At 43.1% G+C, this 21667-nt stretch overlaps 1 protein-coding gene across 1 annotated transcript in view; it reads right to left on the bottom strand.

The window, feature by feature from the left end:
- The window catches only part of LOC115778841 (putative methyltransferase NSUN7), a 37145-nt gene that overhangs the window by 5659 nt on the left and 9819 nt on the right, over positions 1–21667 (bottom strand). The window contains exons 4-11 of the mRNA XM_030727196.1: positions 13155–13213; positions 10387–10523; positions 10103–10255; positions 9460–9643; positions 7926–8139; positions 3118–3261; positions 2714–2815; positions 2414–2531 (exon numbers count right to left, since the gene is read on the bottom strand). Coding sequence (XP_030583056.1) covers positions 2414–2531; positions 2714–2815; positions 3118–3261; positions 7926–8139; positions 9460–9643; positions 10103–10255; positions 10387–10523; positions 13155–13213 — 1111 coding nt within the window. The remainder of the gene's footprint in view (positions 1–2413; positions 2532–2713; positions 2816–3117; positions 3262–7925; positions 8140–9459; positions 9644–10102; positions 10256–10386; positions 10524–13154; positions 13214–21667) is intronic.

The following is a 21667-nucleotide window of genomic DNA, read 5'->3' as shown; positions in this document are numbered from 1 at the left end:
AAATAAGGTTTGTTTTAATACTTTGAAAGTCCTTTGCAGTCTGTGACTGCCTGAAGTCTTGGACAGTCTTGACTGTTTCCTCTCTCGAGACATTCTGCTAGGCCTTTGCTGCTGCCGCCTTCTGTTGATGCTTGTTTGCGGGTCACTTTTCAGTTTTGTCTTCAGTAACTGAAAAGCTGCTCTGCATGGTTGAGATCAGGTGACTGACTTGGCCGTTGAAGAATATTCCATTTCTTTGCCTTGAGGAACTCTTGGGTTGCTTTTGCAGCCTTGTACACTTCAGAATTCATCGTGCTGCTTCTATCAGCAGTCATATCATCAATAAACACTAGTGACCTGGTTCCACTGGCAGTCATACACGCATATGTCATAACACTGCCTCCATCATGTTTTACAGGTAATGTGGTGTGCTTCAGATCACGAGCTGTTTCTCCCCTCCTCCATATTTCTCTCCTCCCAGTTCATCTTGGTCTTGTCTGTCCAGAACTCTGAAGGCTCTTTTGGACGTTTTCTGGCAAAGTCTTTTCTGACCTTCCTGTCCTTGAGTGTAACCTGTGACTTGCACCTTGTTGTTTATATTCATGAAGGCGTCTTTTGATTGTAGACCCTGACAATGACACACCAACTGCCCTGAGAGTGTTCTTGACTCTGTCATCATTCAATTTAGATTTTCAGGCCTTTTGGTGATGCTGAACTGGCCAAAGCTTTCCTTCTTTTTAAGCATCAGGTTGTTGCTTTGGCCTCTCTTAATGTTTTTTTTCTCTCTCTGATAGGTTTATTTTGTTTTTTCACGTGTCATGTGTGCTGTGTGGCATGAAGGAAGGAGGACCCAAAGTGCAAAAGTCAACTCAAAACACAGTTTTATTGACTGTCAATCCACAAGGTTAACAGCAAGCAGGTCCGGAACAAACGCACTGCAAGCTAAAACCTAGGACGAAAGCAGAGACCTCACAACTGGCAGGGAAGTCAATGACGAGGATGCGACAAAGGACAGAGGAAAAACTCAGGGCATAAATACACACAGGGAAAATCAGTGAAACAAGAAACACAAGACGGAGGAAGCAAAACTGAACACAATGCACAAGAGACAAAAACCTTGGGTCCAAGCCCCAGAGACCATGACAATGATGGCCTCCGTCACCTGCACTGACATCTTCAGATGTTATATTTGCTTCATTGGTCATGAAAAACCAAGGGAACAGGCCTCACCTGGTCATGAGACTGCTAATCATTCAAGTGTCTCGGCGTGTATAAAAATGGCTGTAATTCCTAAACAGGTAATGCAAGTTTTTTTTCTTCTGAAAACCCCTTGAATTGAAGCTAAAAGTTTGCACTTCAATCACTTCTTGATTGTCTGATTTAAAATCCACCATGGAGGTGTGCAGAGGCAAGACTACAAAACTGTGTCTTTATCCGACAAATTGCGGCCCGGACTGCATGATGGTCGTTTCTTCCTTTCTAAAAACCATTTGGAAGAGGAGCTCGTGTTTGGCATCAGTTGCTGAAGTGCGGTGCTGTTTGCAGTCCACTGTCATCTCTTGTAACAACAAAGCGAACATCTGTGTTTTCATTGAACACATACTGTAAACACCGAGATCAAACATGTGCTCAAAGACTTAATGAAAGTTGATAAAAGAGCTTATGCGAGCTGATTTAATAACATTTGGATTTCTCTAAGCGGACGGATGTTAAGAAATGACTTGTGGAGCAGCAGGCATGAAACAGACTCTGAAATCTTCTCCGCCCCGTTTACCCCGACTGTGGGATTAATCTCAGGCCCAACGGTAACCGCAGCTGATCCTTTATACTGTCATCAGCCTGCTGACAAAACCGTCGAATCCACTATAATCGCATGCCTCCGAGCTTATAAAGTGAATTTATCGGTGCTGGTGTGGTTTTTTTCTGATAGCTGAAAAACAACAAAGTTCAGCTCATGGCAGCTGAGCTTTTGCCCACATGAGCCCCGTGCAAGTTTTTGTTCTACTTTCTGTGTTTGGACACAGAGATAATAATACAATAATGCAATAAGAAAAAAACAAACAGCTTCTTGGTTTCGGTGCTCATTGCATGGTGAGCTGAGCCCTGTCATACACCTGGAAGAGGAGAGGGGCTGTTGATTGGAATGTGGCCTCACAGTTTTCTTTTTTTTTTTTTTGATGGAAATTAACAAATGGGGCCTAAATGATGAAGTTAAAAAAAACAAAACAAAACCATCCAATTAAACAGAAGGTATCTTAGATGGTTAAAATGCCATCTGTTTCCTGTTAGTGGCCCGTAGGTTTCTCAATACATTTGTGTTTGTTTAAGCCTGTGGATAAAAAAATATATATAAAGTCTGACTAAAAGGATTAAATGCCTATTAAGCTGCACAAAGACGGAGCATGTGTGCCGTGTCGGTGTGTGTTTATTGTACCTGTAGGGCAGCAGTTTGGGGTGAGTGTGTGTTTTTTCTAACACTCTTTTCACCAGCTGTTCATTTTCCTCAGGATACACTGAGCGTGTGCAGTAGACCACAGTCTGAACCTTTGGGACTGATAAATGAAGAAAATGACCAAAATGTCCTACCAACAGGAATAAGAATACAGAACATGTTTAAATGGTAACTCGTTTGGTGTGTGTGTGTGTGTGTGTGTGTGTGTGTGTGTGTGTGTGTGTGTGTGTGTGTGTGTGTGTGTGTGTGTGTGTGTGTGGGTGTGTTTCAATAAATACTCACAGGTGAGTGCGTGGGCCAGCAGCTGTACCTGCTGGGTGGTCAGAGAGTTTATTTTGCTCTTGGAAACAGAACCATGAGACAACTCTGGCAGTAGACTCCAGTCTGTCAGCAGAGGAGAACGTGTTTAACATGTGAACTCTCATCTAAAAACACTAGCTCTTCATATTACCCTCATGGTGTATTCTTTCTGCTTCCCCTATCCACTTCCACTAAGTCTGTAAGTACTTTTTAAGTCACATGGCCTTTTTTGATCTCTACTTGGTTTCCATGAAGTTGCAAATACAGCTACATTGCATAATCTAATGTAAAAAACAAACAAACAAACACACACATGCATACATTATATTTACTCTGTGAAACAGGAGCTTGATGTCTCTAAATAGGGAATGTTTATGTTTCCCTACCTCCGTGTTCACTGTGGATTGAGGCCACCGGGTCGTTGAGGGCAGAGGACGAGCACTGAGGCAGCACCATGATGACCTTTACCCGCTGCATAGTGGCGTCCCACTCACCCAGACCACGAAATGCTTGTGACAAGACACGAACATCTACAATAGGATGTGAGGGAACACCTAAGTAATCATTAGTGATGACCTTATGCTATCATGTAATATTTCTAATTTTACACTTGCCAAAAATATTCACTCGTCTGCCTTTACACACATAGGCAGTAGGCAGTTTGCCTACAGAGCCAACAGGTCTGTGGACGACGCCATCAACCTGACTCTGCACTTCATCCTACAGCATCTGGACTCCCAGGGAACCTACGCCAGGATCCTGTTTGTGGACTTCAGCTCTGTACTGAACGCCCAGAAGACAGTGGAGATTATAGTGGACTTTAGGAAGCACACAGCCCCTCTACCCTCCATCATCCTGACTGACACCCCCATCACCACAGTGGACTCTTTTCGCTTCCTGGGAACTACCATCACCCAGGACCTCAAGTGGGAGCCCACCATCACCTCTGTTGTCAAAAAGGCCCAGCAGAGGATATACTTCCTGCGGCAGTTGAAGAAATTCAACTTGCCAGCAAGGACCATGGTGCAGTTCTATACTGCCATCATTGAGTCCATCCTCACCTCCTCCATCACTGTGTGGTACGCTGGAGCCACCACTAGGGACAAACAGAGACTACAGCGCGTTGTGCACTCTGCTGAGAAGGTGATTGGCTGTAACCTCCCATCTCTCCAGGACCTGTACACCTCCAGGACACTGGGGCGTGCAGGTCGGATCACAGCCGACCACTCTCACCCTGGGCACAGACTTTTTGCCCCTCTCCCCTCAGGCAGGAGGCTACGGTCCATACGGACCAGAACCTCCCGCCATAAGAACAGTTTCTTCCCCTCTGCTGTTGGACTCATGAACAATTACCCTAAGACTGTTACCACCACCCTCCACAAACGCTGATGACCCTATGTCTATGCACCTGTCTGACTGCACTGATGTACATATTAGTTGAATATAGTCTACATTATTTTATCTTTTAATTAGTCTCTGCACTTTATATTTTGTAATTTTGTAATATTGTGCTATAGTTATAGCTCTAATATCTCTGTATATTTGCAATTTGTATACTTGTATATTGTCTTATAGTTTTTATACTTATTTGTTTTTTTTTCTGTAAGCACGAAGTACCGCAGCAATTTCCTAATGCTGTGAACCTGTTCACCCATATGGCAATAAAAACCTTCTGATTCTGATTCTGATTCTGATTCTGCCTTCAACACCATCATCCCTGATCTCCTCCAAGACAAGCTGTCCCAGATGAACGTGCCTGATCCCATCTGCAGGTGGATCATTGACTTCCTGATGAACAGGAAGCAGCACGTGAGGCTGGGGAAGAATGTCTCGGACTCCCGGACCATCAGCACCGGCACTCCTCAGGGCTGTGTCCTCTCTCCTCTGCTCTTCTCCCTGTATACCAACTGCTGCACCTCTGACCACCAGTCTGTCAAGCTTATTAAGTTTGCAGACGACATGACTCTCATCGGACTCATCTCAGACGGGGACGAGTCGGCCTACAGGATGGAGGTCAAACGTCTGGCGTCCTGGTGCAGCCACAATAACCTGGTACTGAACGCCCAGAAGACAGTGGAGATTATAGTGGACTTTAGGAAGCACACAGCCCCTCTACCCTCCATCATCCTGACTGACACCCCCATCACCACAGTGGACTCTTTTCACTTCCTGGGAACTACCATCACCCAGGACCTCAAGTGGGAGCCCACCATCACCTCTGTCATCAAAAAGGCCCAGCAGAGGATGTACTTCCTGCGGCGGTTGAAGAAATTCAACTTGCCAGCAAGGACCATGGTGCAGTTCTATACTGCCATCATTGAGTCCATCCTCACCTCCTCCATCACTGTGTGGTACGCTGGAGCCACCACTAGGGACAAACAGAGACTACAGCGCGTTGTGCACTCTGCTGAGAAGGTGATTGGCTGTAACCTCCCATCTCTCCAGGACCTGTACACCTCCAGGACACTGGGGCGTGCAGGTCGGATCACAGCCGACCACTCTCACCCTGGGCACAGACTTTTTGACCCTCTCCCCTCAGGCAGGAGGCTACGGTCCATACGGACCAGAACCTCCCGCCATAAGAACAGTTTCTTCCCCTCTGCTGTTGGACTCATGAACAATTACCCTAAGACTGTTACCACCACCCTCCACAAACGCTGATGACCCTATGTCTATGCACCTGTCTGACTGCACTGATGTACATATTAGTGGAATATAGTCTACATTCTTTTATCTTTTAATTAGTCTCTGCACTGTATATTTTGTAATTTTGTAATATTGTGCTATAGTTATAGCTCTAATATCTCTGTATATTTGCAATTTGTATACTTGTATATTGTCTTATAGTTTTTATACTTATTTGTTTTTTTCTGTACGCACGAAGTACCGCAGCAATTTCCTAATGCTGTGAACCTGTTCACCCATATGGCAATAAAAACCTTCTGATTATGATTCTGATAAACTTGAGTGACATCTCATTCTTAATCCATAGGGTTCAACATGATGTCGGCCCACCCTTTGCAGTTATAACAGTTTCAACTCTTCTGGGAAGGCTTTCCACAAGGTTTATGTTCATGGGAATTTTCTACCATTCTTCCAGAACACTGATGTTGGATGAGAAGGTCTGCCTCAGAGTCTTCGCCCTAATTCATCCCAAAGGTGTTCTGTCAGGTTGAGGTCAGGACTCAGTCAGGCCAGTCAAGTTCTTCCACACCAAAGTCACTCATCCATGTCTTTATGGACCTACTTTGTGTACTGGTGTGCAGTCATGTTGGAACAGGAAGGGGCCATCCCCAAACTGTTCCCATGAAGTTGGGAGGATGAAATTGTCCAAAATATCTTGGTATGCTGAAGCATTAAGAGTTCCTTTAACTGGAATTAAAGGGCCGAGCCCAATTCCTGAAAAACAACCCCACACCATAATCCCCCCTCCACCAAACTTTACACTTGGCACAATGCAGTCAGACAAGTACTGTTGTCCTGGCAACCGCAAAAACCCAGACTTGTCCATCGGATTGCCAGACAGATAAGCGTGATTTGTAACTCCAGAGAACACGTCTCCACTGCTCTAGAATCCAGTGATGCTTTACACCATTGCATCCATTGCATTGCACTTGGTGATGTAAAGGTTGGATGCAGCTGCTCAGCCATGGAAACCCATTCCATGAAGCTCTCTACGCATTGTTCTTGAGCTAATCTGAAGGCCATATGAAGTTTGGAGGTCTGTAGCGATTGACTCTGCAGAAAGTTGCCTACCTTTAATTCCTATATGCCTCAGCCTCTGTTCACCCTGCTCTGTCGTTTTACGTGGCCTACCAATTTGTGGCTGAGTTGCTGTCATTCACGATTGCTCCCACTTTGTTATAATACCACTAACAGTTGACTGTTGAATATTTAGTAGTGAGGAAATTTCACAACTGCACTTGTTGCACAGGTGGCATCTTATCACGGTACCACGCTGGAATTCACTGAGCTCCTGAGAGTGACCCATTCTTTCATACATATTTGTAGAAGCAGTCTGCATGCCTACTGCAGGTGCTTGATTTTATACACCTGTGGCCATGGAAGTGATTGGAACACCTGAATTCAATGATTTGGACGGCTAAGTGAGTACTTTTGGCAATATAGTGTATGTTTAGTAATGCTCAAAGGTCTTGGCAGTCAGGGGACAAATATAGTAATCATTCTGAGACAGATTTTTCTTTTCTTCAAAAGAAGTCCTTTTTACTTTTCTCCAAAACTCAGGGTTAGGGTTCATCACTGATGACCTCAGAAGCTTAAAGGACATCAGCAGCTTGTTGCAGCATTGATTCATGTTATGTTACTACTTCTTACAAAGGAAAACTAAAGGGTCATTCCATGCAAGATCAATAAATCTGAAAAAAAGCTATAAAAATAAAATCAGAAAATAATTTTGGAAAAGAAGGAATCGTGGCTAGAAGATGAGCCAGGCATCAAAATGAAGGTTACATGGAGATGTAACATGTTTTGAGCAGCCACCAATCCCACATGATGATATGACCCTTGAAAGATTACTCAGAATGCACTTTTTGAAGACTTCTCCAGCGAATTATCAGAAAACAGATTAAACAATGAGGGTACCAGTGCATGTTTCTATTACTATTTGCCATACATGTTAAATTGTTGGAGATTTGTTGAAACTGTGAGAAATCCCATGATATTGATGCTCAAACTTGTCCAAAAAAATAAATATAAAATTGGTTTTGACCTTTGGGTGGTGACATTTTGAATGGATGTAAAATTTATTTATTTTAAAAAAAGAAATTCTTAAATTTGTCTTTTAGCCATGAAATATGGCATCAAAAATGCTGGAAAAAAGATGTGATTATTTCTTTTTGGACAATTTTAGCTTCAACTAGCAGACTGAACGCATTAAATGGTAAATGGACTAGTTCTTATATAGCGCTTTTCTACTCTAATTGAGCACTCAAAACGCTCATACAACACATTAGTAAACTGACAATCAAGAATTTGTCAAAAATCCCCTAAAAGTAAACATTAAATTGAACATTACTAACATATAGATTTATTCAGTGGTGTTAGAACCTCAAATTGCAGCTCCAACTACGCAGTCAGTGGCAATAAACCATTTAGTCACCGAAATTATCGGAATCAGAGAATTTCAATGTAATTTGAATAGATGTTTATTCCCTTGAAGGTTTTTGTCACTCACTTTTTAAGCCCATCTGTGTGAGCAGTTCTTGGATCTCCTCTATGTGTGAGGGAGTGTGATCAGCACCACACAGCAGCACTCGGACTGCGCGGGCAGCAGCTACAACAGCGGCGTGTGCCACGGTCACAGCTGAGAAGGCACCCACCAGCAGGACGTCACTTTTATCAAACAGCAGGGGGCGTAACACGCTTACTGCCACACACACACTCCTGTCCTACAAAGACACGGACACAGAGACAGACAGGTCTGGCTGTTATTCTCACAAACTTGGGTGGACTACTTTCTCGTTGTAAAAGTATCTGGACCCTGCAGGCATATAGACTGCTGTGCAGCTAATCGAGTTCAAGTCATTCAACTCAGACCTTAGACTTCACATCGCAACAGGAAGTCAGTCTGGATCAAAGGGCAAAACTTTCACTTTATCTCACAGCAGTAAAGTGTTTTTCACCTAGAAAAAGGACTATTAGGCAGCTATTATATAAACTCAGTGCACTTGTTCCTGCTGACTTTGTCCTTCCTAATTTAAGTCTTTTCTAAAGTTGCACGCAGCGCTCGAGCTAAATGTGCGTATTGTTAATGATCCACAAATTTTGGACCTAAAAAGTTGCATCAATAGAAAAGCTGACTGACAAAAGTAATGAGCGTGATCTGGATATCCACTGTAGGTGTACTTTAATCTGAATATATCCAGCAATTTTCATCTCTCAGTAAATCATTTTAACTCTTTTGACTCTTTTAGATTTACAAACTGGTTTCGGCTCCACTCTAAGAAATTGTTTGGTAAAGACAAACTGCTTCTTTTTCCCCTGAGGCATTAAGTTGCAGCCATGTGACATCACATGTTGGTCATCACCGTTTTGGTGTTTTGAAACCAGACTTCATGAGTATGAGTGGTTCTGACACCTGTCAGGCTGTAATAAATAATGCTGGAAACGAGCTTTTCAAGACCACAAACCCATTAATACAGCATTTACTGGGGTATCAAATTAAGTAAGAGGTAGGTAATAGGCTTTTATACAATCTTCTTTTTGCAGCCAGAGAAGGTGCCCTCTGGTGGTCATTAGAAAGAAGGCAGATTTAAAGCGCTTTAATGGTCTCACTCCTCAGGCTTGATTTAGTCTACTGTAGCCGTTTTCCCATAAGCACAGCTGCATTACAAAAACACCGATGCTGGACGAGTCAGTCGATTGGCTTTAACCTCCAAGCTCTCTACTATAAACTGTCTGATTACACGGCTTTGCGGCATCCATATCTACAGCTAGTAGTCCTGTGAATTCACAGTGAGCCTGTGGGCATCTTGTGTCCAACCTCCCACATGCCCTACTCAACCTAACCTAAACATTTCCAGTGGTGAGAACAACTGGATCTGCTGATCCAAGTTATTTCCTGTGTGCTACTTGCTCTAACCTGTGTGAGAACATCTTATGATTCCAGCACGCTTTTGCCCGGCCTCAGTTTGCTAAAGTTATCTTCAAGTGCTTACCCCAGTGAAAACACATATCATGTGTTCAGGTCACCACACCCAGATTTCTACCTGTATGTTCAGCACATGTGTGGTGGTGAGGCTGCTGTGCTGGAGCTGAGCTTGAAGATGCTGTGAGAAGATGAGTGTGTCCGGACAGAGGGGATCCAAGCAGAATGTGGACTCCTTGAGGTCAGTCACATTGTCCGCCTGACATAAACCAGCACTTTGTACCGCTTCACACATCTCCTCAAGACTACGGGGAAAGGAGAAAAGACACACATCACCAGATCCAGCTCAAGTACAGGAGACTAAATCAGTGTGATGCAGAGACACCAGTTCTCTCTCGGTTTAGCAACATAGATCCTCAGTGAACTCATTCTGCGTTCGCCCAAAAAAGAACCTGCCTCTTTAAGGATAGAGCGTACCATAAGATTAATAAACAACCACCTGTTACACTTTAACATGCATGCAACAGAATGTGCTCCCAAACATTACTCAACCCCAGAAGATTAATAGCTAATAGGCTGTGTTTGGGCTCTTGAATGTACCACGAAATAGAACGGCTGATATGGCTGAGAGATTCTGAATAAAGTCAAGAAGAACACAGAAAGGTTTGGTTTGAGCTGGCAGCTGCTGCGAGGTGTTTCAATGCAGGAAAGAAAAGATGAGAGCTAAATACATTTGGGAACATCATACCGAAACAAGCACATACCTGATCTTGAGAGTATTGACCCATGCGTACAGTGGCAGACCTTTTGCTTGCTGCTGTTTCATCCTGACACTATCAGACAGAAAGCAGGAGACACTCTGCAGATTTTGCTTCACTCTACAGCGAGCTAGAGAGGCTGCCAGCTTGGTCTTACACCTGAAAAAAAAAACCCGTACACTTCCTCATAAACTTTAACTGGTTCAAGAAAACAGTTAACTGAAGACATTTTCAGAACTGCGTTAAATAAACTTGTGATGTTCACATGTGACGTTTACCCTCACGCGCACCTCTGCAGACTCCTCTCCAGGTTCCTGACCTCCTGGATGGTCTCTTGTCCTTTGATTGTTGGACGTTCACACGACACAAACCTTCTATCCTGAAAGTCGAACAGCATCACCATCGCCAAAGGCAGCAAGTCGTCGGACTGAAAAACATTGCAGGGCTCATTATTACAAACCCAATCCCCAGAAAGTTGGGCTGCTGTGTGAAAAGTAAATAAAAAGCAGAATGCAATGATTTGCAAATGTCATAAACCCATGTTTTATATATTTTATATTCTCTCAGAACACAGAAAACATAGCAAATGTTTAAAGTGAGACAATGGACCAATATTAGCTCATTTCAAATTTGATGGCAGCACGTCTCATAAAAGTTGGGATCAGCTGGTTACTGCAGTTTGGAACCAAATCCATATGCAGAAATTAGATGTTTAAAAACAAAACAACAGCTGTCTATGAACAATGACAAACACTCTGCACATGCTCAGGTGAATCATGTTACAGGCATTATTCACAGAAGATGAAGTCAGGAAACGCTGACCTCACTGAGTGGTTCACACACATTTAAAATAACCAACACTGCACCAAAAGAAATATTGATTGTTATTTATCTCTGTTTACCCTTTTTATCTCAAAATGTTACTGCTTCAGGGGGAGCTTGGCTTGCTACTGGGGGACTAAGCCTCCCCTTGGCTCTCCTTTAATCCAAACACTGGGTGACATTGAGCCAAAACCAGAAAACCAAGCAAAGGAGTTAGAAGACATTGAAATGTTCAGAAAAGCTTAAGTTAAGGGTTTGTTTCATTATTTAACATAAGAATATGGTACACTTGAGTATAACAGTCAAGTCAGTTAAAGTTCTGGGATATTGATCTGATCAGTTGTAGCAGAGGGGGTTGTTAATCAGTTTCAGCTGCTTTGGTGTTAATGAAATTAACAACAGGTGCACTAAAGGGGCAACATTGAGACAATAGCCAAAACAGGAATGGTTTTACAGGTGGAGGCCACTGACATTTTCCCCTCCTCATCTTTTCTGACATCTTTTCAGCAGTTCTGCATTTGGCTAGGGTCAGTGCTACTTTTTGCACAGGTAGTTCAACTCCTCTAAGATGACACGTCAACACGTGCCATTGCCAGAATGTTTGCTGTGTCTCCCATCACAGTCTCAAGAGCATGGACACTGGACAAAAAGGGCCTGTATCCGTAATAAATGGATATATGGATATGTAATGGATGTTCATTCAGAGTTTGGATTTTTCAGGGTCCAATCTTGTCTGTTTATGGAGAAATCTTAAAGCGTATCCGTCAAAGATCCGGTGCGCATTCGTTGGGATATTGTCCGTATCTGTGACGAATACAGAGGTATCATACCTCGGACAGTACCGTATTTTAGGGCTTTTATTCCAGTGAGAGGAGATTCTACGAGACAGACAGCTACTCTAGGAGAGCTGGACAGGGCCATAGAAGGTCCTTAACCCATCAGCAAGACTGGTATTTGCTCCTTTGAGCAAGGAGGAACAGGATGAGCACTGCCAGAGCCCTACAAAATGACCTCCAGCAGGTCAATGGTGTGAATGACTTCATGAGAGTGGCCTGAGGGCCTGACGTCCTCTGGTGGGTCCTGTGCTCATTGCCCGGCACTGTGGAGCCTGATTGGTATTTGCCATATAATATCAGAATTGGCAGATCCACCACTGGCGCCCTGTGATCAGGTTCACACTGAGCACATGTGACAGATGTGAAAGGGTCTGGAGAAGCCGTGGAGAACATTATGACCAGTTTGGTGGTGGGTCAGTGAAGGTCTGGGAAGGCATATACATGGAGGGACACACAGGCCTCTACAGGCTAGGCAACAGCACCCTAACTGCTATTAGGTATTGGCATAAAATCCCTGGACCCACTGTCAGATTGTACGCTGGTGCAGTATGTCCTCTTTTCCTCCTGGTGCATGTTGAGTTGCTGCAATGAAATTTCTGCAAAATGGACTAGCCTGCTGCATTATTTTTACTTTGATTTTCAGGGTGTCTTTGAATTCGGCCCTTTGTAGGTTATAACACATTACCCAGTCCATAACAGTATAGATATCCATCATATTTTTTTCCTCCATTGAGATCTGATGTGTTTTCAAAGTATTCCTTTAATTTTTTTAAGCACTGTATAACCACCAAAGAGAAAAGTAAAAATGATCTTTGTGCACCCTTCCCTATGGGCATACACACACATTTCTTTTCTCAGGGTGTGTGTGTGTACGTGTGTGTACGGGAGTTAGAATATGTACGTTGCAGTAAGGATGTGTGTTGAATTATAAAGAGCTGCGTGGTGGTTTTATAGTCACACTTGCAGACTGACGGCCTCAGCCTATTCTCTTCATTTCCCTCAACTTATCATTTCCACACAGAACCACACAGCTGAGTGTGTCTCTTATTCTTGTATGTGTCACAATGCAGTGTTTCACAATGTAATTTATGGTTCCCAGTCGGAGAGAGTGTGTCTGCCTTTCCCCTGTGTGTATCACTTGCCACCTATAACCACCCAGACCATGTACACATCTGAATACAAATGGCCTTTAACTGGGTCCCTGCCTCCCTCCCTCACCATCATTTTACAATATTCTGATGGAGTACACTCATACGGCCACAAACACTTCATTTGAAGACAGGCAACTCCCAGACTGTTTCACACTCAGTGTGTGTGTGTGTGTGTGCATGTGTGTGTGTGTTTTTTTTAATCAGATTTGAGTTTGTAAACACCCAAATGTCAAATCTGGTGGGACTCACAATATGCTGAGAAGTGTGGAAGCAGCTGTCAGCGATGATGTCCTCGAGTAAATCTTGATCTAGGAGGAAAATAAAGCTGTTAATGAACAAAGGCAAGAAAACACTGGTCGAATTTTAAAGACTTAAGAGAAATCTAAATGATAGTTTCCATCTAAGTAGGAATATTCATATTCTCTGACTTGTTTGCTGATATTCAAGATATGCTTCTTTTTTCCATGTCTGGCTCCAACTGAACCAAGATGATAACAATCAAGATAACCAACCGTGTGTTATATTAACTTAATAACCCACAATCTCTAAGAAGCCTCAGAGTTACGACTCCCTCTCTCTCTCAACAAGGCACGAGGTCTCTATTTGCTTCTCTACACATGAAGTCAGAAACAAGCCCTCTGGTGTAATGGATAGAAAAAAAGAGGTAGAAGAGAGAGAGGGGAAGAATAAACAAGAAATGCTGCAGTGCCAATCAGTTAAATTAAAAATTAAAAGCACTAAACAGAAAGCCTTAGGCTTGCTGTGTATCTCTGTTTACAAGATGCAGGCTATTTGTTTTGTAAGTCAGTGCCTCTCTCTGTAAATTAGTATGTGCATTGATTGGTGTATTCCTGGAGAGTTTTTGAGGGTGCACCTGAGGCCTTAGCAGACCTTGAAAACTCAGGTTCAGACAGGCTCTTTGTCTTTGTACAAACTCTGTTTTTGCCTTATATATTGTATTACTGTGTATGTTTGCACATTTCAATAAATCACTGCATGCATTTCCCGTTTTAGCAAAATATAAAATATTGTTATTTAGATCTTAGTTTATTTCTAACATCTAACATATATCTAACATTTACATTCTAACACCTCTTAGTTCTTTTTCCTGTTTTTGTAATTACAGTAATGCCTTTAGGTTCACTTTTTGTTTCTCTGTTGATTTACATCCTGTTTTATTTTGATAGTCATGTGCCCCTTGCACTTTTAGACATGCTTCCTGTCGATTTAGTTCAGGTGTGTCTAGTTCCCCAGGTGCATCCACTCCTCACTCATCACTGTTCTGTGTATTTATAGCATCAGGTTTCCTTTTGCCCTTTATCAGAGTGTCTGTCCCCTTGAGTTCCTGTTCTAGAGTTTGACCTGCCACACTTAACCTAATTAAAAGTTAGTTTTTGTTTAACGTGTGAGTCTTGTATCTGGGTCCTTTTGGAGCATGATAATGAGGGGAGGTTTGAGACTTTTGCACAATACTGTAGAAATTATGATTATGGTAGCAGTTCTAAATAACAGTGGCCTGGGATGAAGTCAAGTTCTTCCATCTGTCCCTGCTGCCAAGAATTGATTCAGGGTAACATAGAAATTATTTCTGGAAATGGGTGTTCATGCTTAATTTAACAAAAAAAGAGAGGGGGGAAAAAACGCTCTGTCTTTTTGGACATATGGAGGCAGCAGAAAAAAACAACATTCAAAGTATCTAATTGGAGCTCACAGGTGAGGTTCCAGACTCACTATGAGGGGAAAAAAAAAAAAAAAGTAACACTCCAGTTTATATCCTCCATAGGGACTGTAAGCCATAATGTATGCCATAATACAGGCCTGTATTATATCAGCCTTGTTTTCACAAGCATGCGTTTTATTTGCGATGTAACAGAAAAGACGTACTCTAACTGCCAATCCTAAATTGAAAAAGTGACATCTGTAATTGGTGGAGGTCCCTGTTAGTGTTACCGTGAAATGTAAGTTCGTGAAGGTCAGGTCATTGTGTAACATTTCGATAACTAGTCTCTATTTCATACACGCAATAAAAAAACTATTATACAACACTATGGGTTACATTTGAGAAGGCTGGAATTAGTTTAGATTTTTGTTCTTTAGATGTTCCAGAAATTCACTTCTGCCATTAAAACAGTGGGCGGTAACTGTTGAGCTCCATATGGTAACAAACTGGGCCCTATTAATTAAAAAAAAAAAAACAGCTGCAGGAATTTTAGCGTTCATTTGGTGTCATACCTCCGATTAGCTGACAAAGGTAGGTCCAGATTTATCTCTTTTAAGTCCATTTTGGTCTCCACGAGCTCCTGAGAGAATATCTCACTCATAAGCTGCGAAATGCTGTTATGTTTATTAGCTCGTTGCAAATTGCGCCTGTCTGCTGTTTGCAGTCCCAGAGGTGGCAAAAGTACTGACATTCTGTACTTAAGTAGAAGTACAAGTACTTATGTTAAAAAATACTTTAGTAAAAGTCGAAGTACTGGTTCAACTTCTCTACTTAAGTAAAAGTAAAAAAGTACAGGCTCTGAAATGTACTCAAAGTAATTAAGTAAAAGTAGTTCTTTGGAGGACGTTTCTACCTACTATTTTTGTGTAAAACTAACCGAACCTTATTATACATTATTGTAATAATATAAAATAATATTACATGAGAATACAAACGTTATTCCAATCTAAATTTTAATCCTAATGAATGTACTCAGCTTGAATCACAAACTGTGAAAGGGAATTTAAACACAGCTCTATTCTCTGTGTCCTCCATAGCAGAGGGTGACTGTGCCTCCACCTAAACACCAACATGAGGATACTCAGGGGTTACAGTGGGATTCAGAAGGTGGAGGAACCCTAAGATCAGCTGTAGTGGCTCTGCATGGGGAGAAGAATCACAGCTTTCTATTGAGAGCTCCAGTAAATGATGTTGGTGTGCAGGCTGTGATCAGCTGGCCTGCTGCTGCTGCTCTGAGGTTTACTGCTCTGTGTGGATGAACTGAACTCACAAAGATGTAACCCAGTATTTCACAGCTCTCTGAGCTGATCTCCATCCCCTACACTGACAGCATACAGGCTGTAGAAATGTTGGATTCAGTGAATGAATCTCAGCATCAGCAGCTTTGATTCAAACTCATCTCTGCTGCACTGATGTAACCTGTAACTCTGACCATCAACACAGCCTCTGTGCACCAACACAGAACTTTACTGTAAATACAGTACAACAAGCTAACCTGTTTATTACACACTAAACTGCAATATTTTCATAGAATCTTTGAATAACACAAAGTCGGCATACTTCAGTTTGTTTTCCAGTCCTTACCTTTAAATCTAACCTCTCTTCGTCCTCTCCTGTCCTCTTTCTCCATCTCTGAGTGAACTTCTCTCTCTTTGCTCTCCCTGAAATACAGCAGCTCTTCTTTTAGCTAGCAGACACACTGTGTGACAAACTGCACACACTTTGTGTGTTTGCTGATATTTGTTGAGCATTTAGAAACGCTGCATTTACCTGCCACACGTTACTCCCTTCATGCTCGCTCCTCTTCAGTAGCGCTAGCTAAGCTGTTTATGTGTCGCAGCGCAACTTACGGACTCGGTCCGGCCCGCTGTGACCCCTGATTATAGCGCTGTAAATGAGACATTAATTATATGGGTTTGTGTATTTAATCCCTTTGTACGAGATAAGCCCCGATGATGGAGGATACGCCAGTACGATTGTCTCTTATCTGTTATTATTCCTCCATTTAGGCTCAGATCGTTTTATGTTTGACGGCGCACTGACCGGAAACGCAAACTTCTCTCTGACGTGTTAAAAAGTAACGAGTCTGTTTGAAAATGTAAGAAGTAGAAAGTACAGATACTTGTGTAAAAATGTAGGGAGTAAAAGTAAAAAGTACTCAGAAAAATAAATACTTAAGTAAAGTACAGATACCTGAAAAATCTACTTAAGTACAGTAACGAAGTATTTGTACTTCGTTACTTCCCACCTCTGTGCAGTCCCAGATTTGTGTGAGAAAACCGAGGCCAATACCCAGATTTAGTATAGCGAGCTTTGAGGTGGTAGAGAGCGTTACTGCACACATTGTGTTTGTTTTTGTGTCTTAGTATGTTGCAAGTTGGGGTGTGTGTGTGTGTGTGTGTGTGGAGTCGGTTCCTGTAGGATTTCAGTATGAAGAAATAAATTTCTTTAAAATACTGATTTTCATTTATAGATATTCATTTAATTTTCATCCTAAAGAAGATTTTTTTTTTTTTTTTCCAACCAATGGATGAAAAATGCAACATGCAGCAACACTTCAAAAGCAGCCTGGCAACCCTGACTGTTTGCCCCTTGCAATTGTGGCACACCCAAAATGTATGGCCACTTTTGTGTTAATCTGTTAGTTTCATTTATTTAATTTGCTTACCTGTGATTTCCAGCGACAAAGACTCAAAATATTTTTGGGAAACATGACCAATATTTGTGCTGATTTATTGGGCAACATGGACTATACAGAAGGACAGTAAAATTGGAGCAACACCTCAGGTGGAACTGTTGATTCCAGGGAAGATGCACCCCGGTTGCTTTAGGGGGGTGAATTTCCGCCCGCTAAACAGATGCAATCTGGAAGGCAAACCGAGTGCACTGCGTCTTCATTGCTCCTGAATGTTACCTGTATTTGCAGGTTAGTACTTGGTTAAAAATGATACCACTGTCTGTCATTTGGAGAAAATGTTATTCTGCATGCTACGTTTGTAAAGTTGCATTGTTTTACACTGGTGAGCAGCAGTTTGGAGACCTGCAGCAGCCTCAGCTAGGGGACAGGCTCTGCAGGCCGCTGGCAAATACGTCACGGTAACGTTGCGGTATTGTGGGTCGTATGCCCCGAGTGTGGTCTTGCAGGAGTGTCACTGCAGGTTTATTTGCTTTACATGATGAATATTTGTACTCCTACACACCTTACTGTTTAGAATAGAAATGTTTAAGATGTTTTGGCACTTTAAGTTTGAATGAGTATGAATGCCTCACATGTTATACGGGACTGTTTTATTTTCACAATGCTGTTAAGAATGTGTGATTAATTGCTTAGTTTCAGTATCCAGAACAGATACAGTGTCTACCGTAAATTGGAACAGCTAAAAGCATTGTTTTAAATACAGTTGAGAATGACTGTAAGGTGCACTATAGACATGTAGTAGCTTTCCATTGCTTATGCAAGGGCAACTGTGTACTGTTATTCCACCTGCACAGAGAGGTTGTACATTGGAGATAGTGGAGTGTTGATGTGTGAACACATCTACTTCTATGTTTATAACTGTTGGAAATATGGACATATGTGAGTTGTAAAGACACTGGAACTGAAAGAAAGGAATGCATACATGAATGTTGTTAATGTTTATGGAAATCTGAAAGAGATGCAATCTGGAAGGCAAACCGAGTGCACTGCGTCTTCATTGCTCCTGAATGTTACCTGTATTTGCAGGGATTTCATTTTTGTTATGGTGGCACCATCCCTGGGGCCCGTAACAAATTGTGGGGGCTCGTCCGGGATCCACTTCCAATAGACTCGTCGACGGAAGAGGGTCCAGAGATATCAGAACCATCAGGCCAACGCGAGGTGACGTTGCTGTAGCCAAGACGACAGCTGGTGAGTGTCCGTGAGGGGAAGCCAAGATTCAGGCGAGGATCTTCGTTCTGCCAAGGGAACTGCACTGCTGTGTCTCACCAGTGGAAGCACATCATGTCAACAGCACGCAAGGAGCTGGTTTGGAGCATCAAAAAGAACCTGTATAAGCTTTCAGGTGGGGAAGCCTACCAGCTAGCAAGAGACATTGCAACTGACTATCCAGGTGATGAGTTAGAACCCACTGATGAAGAAGGTTGTGTGGAATGCATTATTAAATATATGCAGTCTGATGCCTTGTTACAATCTGAAGATGAAGGAATGAGTCAGCTGCTAGCGTTAAATGATATGTTGTGCAGCATAATTGAAAATCGTGATTTGCTTAACATAGTGCATAAGGTTGCACAGTCACAGGACAATGTTAATGTACCCGCTAAGACAGTAGAGTGCACCACACTCACACATGCTGCCTCCCATCAGTCACCACCAGTTACTGATGCTCTACAGCACACTGACTTTGGTGCACAGACACCCAACACCAATCAAAGCTTAACCCAGGCTAGAATCACACGAGGTGAGCTGGGTAAGCAGCCACAGCAGTTTGGAACTTGGAGTAACCCACAACCCAGTGAGGTGCACAGTACACATGACACAGCATCACGTGCTACATTATGTCATACTCCATCACATGTAGCCAGTGAGAGGATGGTTTCCATAAAGGACCTCTCTTACCTCCAGCGGAGGGAATTTAAGGTACACGGTGGACAGATTGGGGACCACAACTCTGACATAACTTACAGCAGCATGTGCAAACAGATTGATGAAGGAATCAGAGAGGGTTTTACAGATGCTGAGGTAATCCGAGGTGTACTGAGGATAGTGAAGCCAGGTGTCTTCAAGGACATGCTCATCAACAAAGAGGAAATCACCATCAGTGAAATCAAGAGCTTCCTCCGATCACACTTGGGCGAAAAGGCCAGTACTGAATTGTTCCAAGAACTAATGTGTGCAAAACAGAATGACCAAGAAACCCCCCAACAGTTTCTGTACCGTATGATTGGGCTCAAACAGAAGATCCTTTTCCAGTCAAAACAGGCCAGTACAGACATTCGCTATGACCACAGGACTATTCAGGGAGTATTTCTTCACAGCATCTATCAGGGTTTGTGCGCAAAGCACACTGACATCAGACAACAGCTGAGACCGCTTCTCTCAAACAGCGAAGTCACCGATGAGGAGATTCTCAGCCAGGTTACAAAAATGATGAGTGATGAAAATGAACATCAGCGTAGGCTAGGCCATGCTCCCCGTCAAAAAACAACACATGCACACAGTATCCAAGTGGAAGAAAGAGAGGGGACCGTAGACCAGGGTGGTAGTGAGATGATACAGCAGCTCAGTGTACAAGTAGAGGCTTTAGCTAACATGGTCGCAACTCTAATGGACCAACAGACAGCAACCCACTCAAAAGCTGTACCTACCCAAACAGCAGACCAAGACAAGTTGCATACTACCCAGCCTCTTGCTCACCAAGCACCCACTCCTCCACCAAGTCAGCCCTCTGTTGTGAGGAGAGGTAAAATATTCAGCTGCACCAACTGCATGCAGCAAGGCTCAGAGAACTGTAACCACTGTTTTTTGTGTGGGGACCCCGGGCATAGAGCAGTTGGCTGTCTGAAAAGACCCAAACAGTCGGGAAACGGGAGTCGGTCTCTGTTGAGGGACAGACAGAGGCCATTCCACAGTCTCAGTCCCGCTCAGTAATGGCCACCCACAAACAGAGACATCGGAATGGAAAGAAACATAGCAAAAAAACAAGACATTCATGCCCTCTTAAGACACAAGCTGCTAGTAACAGTACAGTGCGCACAGTGCCACTAATTGGTAGAAAGAGTCTGATTAATTGTTTTCTCAATGGCTTTGCTGTCTCAGTACTATTTGATACTGGTTCACAAGTAAGCATCATTGATAGAGCCTGGAAGGAGGCATTCATCCCTCAAAATGCAGTAAGGCCTCTCCAAGAGCTCCTGGAGCCTGGGGAACGCTTTGACTTGTGTGCAGCAAATGGCCAGTCCATCCCATATGATGGGTGGGTGGAGCTAGCAGTCAATCTCCCAGGGAATGTTGACCCCAACCTCACAATGGAAGTCCCCTTCCTTGTTAGCCAGATCCCGCTTCCCCAGCCACTACTGGGAGCCAATGTTCTCCAGGGGATGGTAAATAACCAGCAAACTGATGCAGACGCACAAACTATGATCCTTAGCCTCCTCAGCAAAGCCCTAGGAGTAGAGGAAGAGCAGGCTAGGGCCATGGTCAACTTCATCAGTGTTCAGAAAGAGCCAAATTACAGTATGGCTGCCATTCGAGTAGGTAGGGAAAATATCAATCTCCCACCTGGTAAAACGGTGCGTGTGCGATGTAAAGTACCACCTACCTTTGATATTTCCAATCCTGTGGTCCTGTATGAACCACCGGAAGAGAGTTCCATCCTCGAACAGCTTAGTGTTGGAGAGGGTCTACTAGAAATCAGTGATAGCCGGCAACCATTTGTTAAAGTGCCAATCTCTAACCACACTAAGCAGGAAATCATCCTGCCAAAAAGGTCTCAACTTGGCTCCATCCAGCATGTAGTCAAGATTCTCGAACTAGGCAAGCAGAATGTGCAATGTGGGAGGCCATCACCAGCCGGTGTAGTAACGGCTGAAGTTAATGTTGCTTCCCCTAGCACTCCCCCTAATGACCTGTGGCAACCACCGGTTGACCTCAGTCACCTCAGTTCAGACCAACGAGAAATAGTTGAGAAAGTACTTTATGAGGAGTCAACTGTATTTGCTCGGGACAGCAGTGACATTGGCTGTATTCCCTCTCTCCAGATGTCAGTTAGACTCAGAGACGAAACCCCTGTCCAAAAGGCTTATGCATCAATCCCAAAGCCATTGTATAGGGAAGTCAAAGAGTATATCCAGGAGCTGCTGGTGAAAGGCTGGATTATTAAATCACACTCACCATATGCTGCACCTATTGTTTGCGTGAGGAAGAAAGATGGATCATTGCGCCTCTGCATTGATTACAGGCTCCTCAACAAAAAGACTGTGCCAGATCGGCACCCTCTTCCCCGCATCCAGGACCTGATTGACTCACTGGGGGGCTATAGATGGTTTTCCATCTTAGACCAGG

The sequence above is a fragment of the Archocentrus centrarchus genome, chromosome 1 (assembly GCF_007364275.1).
Source record: "Archocentrus centrarchus isolate MPI-CPG fArcCen1 chromosome 1, fArcCen1, whole genome shotgun sequence".
In the NCBI taxonomy this organism is placed as follows: domain Eukaryota; kingdom Metazoa; phylum Chordata; class Actinopteri; order Cichliformes; family Cichlidae; genus Archocentrus; species Archocentrus centrarchus.
This window is presented reverse-complemented; position numbering and strand designations above follow the sequence as displayed.